At 37.0% G+C, this 7,378-nt stretch overlaps 1 protein-coding gene across 2 annotated transcripts; it reads left to right on the forward strand.

The window, feature by feature from the left end:
- Positions 1 to 124: 124 nt before the first annotated feature.
- Positions 125 to 4,316, forward strand: rgcc (regulator of cell cycle; the record flags this gene model as incomplete). 2 transcript variants are annotated; one of them, XM_083907378.1, is made up of 5 exons in its annotated part: positions 125 to 269; positions 1,278 to 1,457; positions 1,656 to 1,763; positions 2,071 to 2,133; positions 3,708 to 4,316. In XM_083907378.1, the coding sequence occupies exons 1-5, from the start codon at positions 242 to 244 to the stop codon at positions 3,713 to 3,715; spliced, it is 387 nt and encodes a 128-aa protein (XP_083763504.1). In that variant the 5' UTR covers positions 125 to 241. The 2 variants fall into 2 exon arrangements, with proteins under 2 accessions (XP_083763504.1, XP_083763503.1); XM_083907377.1 differs by lacking the exon at positions 3,708 to 4,316 and having other exon boundaries at positions 2,071 to 2,144.
- Between the last annotated feature and the right edge of the window lie 3,062 nt (positions 4,317 to 7,378).

Below are 7,378 nucleotides of genomic sequence, written 5' to 3' on the forward strand. Positions count from 1 at the left end.
ACACACACACACGCACAGAGAGAGAGAGGGAGGACCGGCCACGCCCCCTCCTCCCCAGGCCACGCCCCCCCAGGGCAGAGCTCCTTAAAAAGCTGCGGAAGCTGAAAGAGTTCAGTTGAGGAGCTGCGCGAAATTATAGAGAGAGAGAGAGCGCGCGAGGGACTTTACACACACACTGACACGCGCGCGCACACACACGTGTGTATCTGGATAGTCGTGGATTAATCTGACCTCAGGAAACATGAAATCTCCAAAACTTAAACCTCAAGGTAAATTCATATTTTTAATATTTAATATTAAAGTTATTAAATGTTTAAATTTAAATATTCTAATATTTGTATCTTTTAAATTTCATAATAATTTGACAATTTAATCATATTTTATTTATAATATTATTGACTTATATAATGAGACTTTTTCATCACATCATGTAAATGTCACATTTATTTATATATTTATAAAAAGTTAAAACGTATATATTAAACATTTAATATATGTGACATATATATATATTTATATATACAAAATTTGTATTAAGTTACATATATGTATGAAATTGATTATATTGATATTTCCGGTGCATATACGTATATAAAAAGTTTATATATGTATGACTTTTAACATATACTGTATATATATATATATACAGTATATGTTAAAAGTCATACATATATATATAACTTAATACACATTTTGTATATATATGTCACATATAAAAAATGTATATATGTATGACTTTTAACATATACTGTATATATATATAGTATATGTATACATATGTGTATACATATACATATATATATAACTTAATACAAATTTTGTATATATATGTCACATATAAAAAGTGTATATATGTATGACTTTTTGCATATATTGTGTATATATATATACAGTATATGTAAACAGTACATGTGTACATATGTGTGTATATATATATACGTATACATATATACAGTATATGTTAAAAGTCATACATATATACATTTTTTATATGTGACATATATATACAAAATTTGTATTAAGTTATATATATATGTATGAAATTGGATATATATAATTGCATATATGTATATAACAAGTTTACGTATATATATACGCATATGCATATATATGTATGTATATATATACATATATATATATATATAACATATCCTGTATATAAATGTGATTTATTATCATATATGTTTAAGTGTGTGAATTACCTCTATATACATATTTACAGGTGACTTTGTATAACTTTATTAATAATTAAGTGTATAAACATTTCCTTGCTGCAGCTAAAGCGAAGCTCGTAATCTCTGAGGATTTGAGCGACGCTCTGTGTGAGTTTGACGCCGTGATGGAAGATTTCAAATCTCCGCTGGAGAAAAACCACTTCAGGTACGACGAGCACCTGAAGACCATGAAGAGGAGGAGCAGCGCCAGCGTGAGCGACAGCGGCATCAGCGACTCTGAGAGTGAGTCACCGTAATCTGTAATCTGTAATCTGTAATCTGTAATCTGTAATCTGAGATTATGACGTTTATTCAGTTTGGCCTTCCATACACAGACTCTAAAAGTGACAGTTTGGACCTCGTTTCTTAGACTCTGTGTGAGATACATAGATGTGACGTTCTGGTCTAATCTTAATCTCAATCTTAATCTGTGTGTCACAGGTGCAGACTCTCTGAACAGAAACAGCTTCAGCTTCAGCGATGAACGACTGAATTCTCCCACCGTTTTCTCCCCGATCTCTAACTCACCTCCTCTGATGTCACCCAAACGTGAGCGTCGTCATCTCAGAGATCTGCAAAACAAACAAACAAACAAACATGTTTATCAATAACAAACATTAGAATTACAACAAATAACTGTTGTTTATTTTGACACATTCATGTTTTAATGTCAGTAAATATAAATGGTCTGTTAAAGACTCCTCATAACAATATTTTTTGGAACCTTTCAAAACAAATAAATATGTATTTAATTTAAATAATATATATAAGTGTGTGTACAAACTAAAACACATGGTTTAAAACTTAAAATGTAAACATTTGTTCTCACAATAAAGTTCTTCATTTTTATTTTCAGCCAAACTTGGAGACACCAAAGATCTGGAGGACTTCATCGCCGACCTGGACAGAACGTTAGAGAGTGAGTGCTAATGTTAGCTTAGATGTCGTAATGTAGCTTAGCCTTCATATTATAGCTTAGCTTTCATATTATGCGAAAGATGTCGTAATGTAGCATAGGTTTCATATTGTAGCTTAGATGTCATAATGTAGCTTAGCTTTCATATTGTAGCTTAGATGTCATAATATAGCTTAGCTTTTATATTGTAGCTTAGATGTCGTAATGTAGCTTAGCTTTCATAATATAGCTTAGCTTTCATATTGGTGATTACATGTGGTAATGTAGCATAGCTTTCATATTGTAGCTTAGATGTCGTAATGTAGCTTAGCTTTCATAATATAGCTTAGTTTTCATATTGGTGATTACATGTGGTAATATAGCATAGCTTTCATATTGTAGCTTAGATGTCGTAATGTAGCTTAGCTTTCATATTGTAGCTTAGATGTCATAATGTAGCTTAGCTTTCATAATGTAGCTTAGATGTCGTAATGTAGCTTAGCTTTCATAATATAGCTTAGCTTCCATATTGTAGCTTAGATGTCGTAATGTAGCTTAGCTTTCATATTGTAGCTTAGATGACGTAATGTAGCTTAGCATAGCTTAGCTGTCTGGGGTTTCACTGCGTCACAAAAGAGGAGGTTTTCAGTGGTTGACTGTCCTCTTCCTCCTCTTCCTCCTCTTCCTCCTCGTCTTCCTCACTCTTTCACTCTTTCACTCTTTCACTCTGTAACTGTTCAAACTTGCATCAGCGCAGCAGGAATGTGACAAAAGAAGAAGAAAAACAGAGCTGAAAATGTGGATCGAGAAGCAGTAAAACACTCACTCTCCCTGCACCAAACCTCATAGAGTAAACCAGTGATTTTAACATCACAGAGACACAGGAGTTCACAGGAGTTGTTGATCCACTGCTGCCTCCATCACTAACTTAAAACGTCTTTTTTTGTCAAATTCGGCTTTGAAAATATTTAATTTAGACTTAAATCAGTGACACAAAGTGACCACACGAGGCAGCAGTAGACCAGCAGCTCCTGTGTCCACCGTGAGCTAAAATCAGTGGTTTTCTCTATGGGGTTTGGTGTGGGAGAGTTAGTGGTTTTACAAAAACGTCAGTTTCCTGTCGTTAAAGTCAGTCTAACAGCGAAATAAAGACGTGAACGCGTTCTTTAGACGTCGTAGACTTAATCGGACGTAGATTTTATTCGCTCGGTGACATAACGACACCATTATAGTGATGTTTGGATGCAGCTCGGCCCCTTTTTTATTCCCACCTGCTCTGACTTTGAGCGTCTGAATGTGAGTCTTTCACAGCTGGACGGTGGAGTCAGACAGGCTCCGCCCCAAAGCCCCCCCCCCCCAGCTCCGCCCCCCCCCCCCCGGTTAGCCCGGGGAGAGGCGGCGTGTTTATTAGCGCCACCAGTGTTTACGACGAGCCGCTCTTTAAACGTGTGAACGTCCTCCAGAGCCAGAGAGTCCTGCTCTAATCTGGTGTGTGTGCGTGTGTGTGTGTGTGTGTGTGTGTGTGTGTGTGTGTGTGTGTGTGTGTGTGTGTGTGTGTGTGTGTGTGTGTGTGTGTGTGTGTGCGTGTGTGTTCCCAGGCATGTAACACAGACACTCACACTGTTGGAGTTGGATGTCTGCTCCGCCCCTCCCTCACCGGAGGATCCAGCTGGACGCCATGGCAACGGCCGAGTGACTCCGCCCCCACGACATCATCATCATCATCATCATCCTCATCTGGAGCCAACAACAACAACAACAACAACAACAACAACAACAACAACAACAACAACAACAACAACAACAAACCAGGGTCAAAATTAGCACCAAACGTCACTGGAACGCGAGTCCTCCCCGCCACACGGGGGCAGTACCTGAGTATTTAAAACCGTATATAAAAGGTGGATTTTCTTTTTTAAATAATAATAATAATATTAATAATAATAGAAATATATTTGTAATTTTATAGAGCTTCTTATTGTACATTGCAATTTTTGTTTTGTTTTTGTTGTGAGCTATATTTTTGTAACTTTAATGTAAATAATAATAATAATAATTATAATAATAATAATTGATGATTCTCACGCTCAGATTAAGGTTTGACTCTGGAATAAAGTCCAAACTTTATAATCCACTCGGGGAAGAAAAAAACTGGAAAAATGAGAATGTGAATTTAATTTACAACGACATTAAAATATGGAAATGTTCTTCTTTAGTGACACACTCTTTGTGATTGTTGGACGTGTGTGTGTGTGTGTGTGTGTGTGTGTGTGTGTGTGTGTGTGTGTGTGTGTGTGTGTGTGTGTGTGTGTTTGTGTTTGTCTGGGCTTTAACGCTCATTTAAAGGGACATTTATCAGGTTAATATACACAGAAACAAACAGATTTGTCTGCATAATCTGACGTTTGCGTCTCTTTGTAAACCACTCACTCTCCCACACCAAAGTCCATAGAGTAAACCAGTGATTTTAACATCACGGAGACACAGGAGTTCACAGGAGTTGTTGATCCACTGCTGCCTCCATCACTAACTTATAATGACTGATTTTTCTCTATGGGGTTTGGTGTGGGAGAGTGAGTGGTTTACAAACTTCAGTTTCCTGTTGTCTAACAGTGAAGATAAAGACGTGATCATGTGAAATGGATGTTGTGGACTTACCCAACAACAACAACAACAACAACAACAACAACAGCTGATCCAGGACCGAGGTCGACTCAGCTCCGCGTTCACAGACGAACACACACATTTATTTCAGACGTACACTTCCTCCCAAGAATGTAACCACACACAGTGACACACACACACACACACACACACACTTAAATAGATGTCACCTCCTGTCACTGATGTAACTTCTGTGGCGACGGCGTCTATTTGCAGAGGGAGACGCTCGGCCGAACGTCTGCTGACCACCAGGGGTCAGAGGTCACCGGTGGTGGTCAGATATACTGAGCAACAGCAGGTGAAGCAGAGAAACTATGATGAAAAAAAACACATAGAAACAGAGAAATGTCAATAAAACAGCATGAATACTGAGATTAAAGTCAGAATTCTGAGATTAAAGTCAGAATTCAATTCTGAGATTAAAGTCAGAAATCAATTCTGAGATTAAAGTCAGAATTCTGAGATTAAAGTTAGAATTCAATTCTGAGATTAAAGTCAGAATTCTGAGATTAAAGTCAGAAATCAATTCTGAGATTAAAGTCAGAATTCAATTCTGAGATTAAAGTCAGAATTCTGAGATTAAAGTCCGAAATCAATTCTGACATTAAAGTCAGAATTCAATTCTGAGATTAAAGTCAGAATTCTGAGATTAAAGTCAGAATTCAATTCTGAGATTAAAGTCAGAAATCAATTCTGAGATTAAAGTCAGAATTCTGAGATTAAAGTTAGAATTCAATTCTGAGATTAAAGTTAGAATTCAATTCTGAGATTAAAGTCAGAATTCTGAGATTAAAGTCAGAATTCAATTCTGAGATTAAAGTCAGAATTCAACTATGATATTAAAGTCAGAATTCTGAGATTAAAGTTAGAATTCAATTCTGAGATTAAAGTTAGAATTCAATTCTGAGATTAAAGTTAGAATTCAATTCTGAGATTAAAGTCAGAATTCTGAGATTTAAAGTTAGAATTCTGAGATTAAAGGTATAATTCAATTCTGAAATGGAAGAATTCAATGCTGAGATTAAAGTCAGAATTTAATTCTGACTCTAATCTCAGAATTCATGCTGTTATATTTTTGTTGTACTTTTCACACGTGGCACTAATCGTCCTCCATACTCTTGACTCCTGTGGTCAGTGACACATCTTTGTGTTACAGTTGTGTCGTTGACTTCAGAGAAGTTTTTCTGACTTCAACGAAAGTCAGAAAAACCAATAAAGAATCCTGTGAACAGTAATAATTTAGGACAGAACACAGAACTCTGGAGATTATCTTTGGCTCAGAAACTGCTGAATTCTCCCAGAACCAAACAGATTCTGAATGTTCTGGCAGATTTTTAAATTCCAGACTGAGAGTGAGAGTGAACTGAGAGTGAGAGTGAACTGTTTCTCCGAAGCTATGTTTTGTTTTGACATTTCACCAAAAAATCCTGCCTGTTCCTGCTCTTCGCGATGGTGTCTTTTTGCTAACTTCTTGCCATTACCAATGTTGTCTTTTGGCTAACTTCCTGCCTGTTGCTGCTGTTAGCAATGTTGTCTTTTGGCTAACTTCCTGCCTGTTGCTGCTGTTAGCAATGTTGTCTTTTGGCTAACTTCCTGCACGTTCCTGCTGTTAGCAATGTTGTCTTGTTCCTGCGGTTAGCAATGTTGTCTTTTGGCTAACTTCCTGCTTGGCTAACTTCCTGCCTGTTGCCGCTGTTAGCAATGTTGTTTTTTTTACTTCCTGTCTGTATTTCGCTAACTTTATGCTAACCTTCCGCCTGCTGCTATTAGCACTAAAATCAGCAACAAGTACAAAAACAACCAATTAAATTTGAAGAAAAAGTATTAAATCCTGATATTTTTTAAATATACAATAATATAATTCACTATATAAAATAATACGATGATATGACGACAGATTTCTCATGACGGTGACGTAGCTGTTTTGTTTTGAACGCGTTTACAGTTACGTGAACTGTCACTCTGGGGGCGTGGCCACAGCTTCAGCTGTCGTGAAGGTCGTTACCGCGGCGACTGACCGACGACGAGCGTCCGTCAGTCGCTGTCACACGACTCATCTCTGACCTCAGCTGCTGCTTCTGTCGACGCCTGAGATCGTATCTCGATGCTAATCGCTAAAGCTAACATAGAAACAACGGCCTATATTTAATCTGGACGGTGAGAGAGAGAGCGACGAAACCTGGTCTCATGTCCAGCTCAGGAATGAGGTCACACACTGTTCACACTTCCCACAGTGTGTGTGTGTGTGTGTGTGTGTGTTCTTGTACTTGCAGCATACTGAGGACCAGTGAGGGTTTTTAACCAACAAAGTGAGGTCATTTTTACGGAGTGAGGACATTTTGGCCGGTCCTCACCTTGTATTCATCAAAATCACTTCCTTAGGTTGCTATAACATGCTATGCTCAATTTTTGGTAATTTTGGACCAAAAATTTTGGGTCAAATTTGTAATTTTTTTATTTTGGACAACATAGTATAGTATGACGTTTTTGTAAAATTTTGTACAAACATTTTTGGGTCAATTTTTTTTTTCAAAATTTTGGACGACAGTATAGTATGATTGTAAAATTTTAGACCAAACATTTTGGTCAATTTAAAACAAAAAAA

The sequence above is a fragment of the Microchirus variegatus genome (genome assembly GCF_963457635.1).
Source record: "Microchirus variegatus genome assembly, chromosome: 20".
NCBI lineage: Eukaryota > Metazoa > Chordata > Actinopteri > Pleuronectiformes > Soleidae > Microchirus > Microchirus variegatus.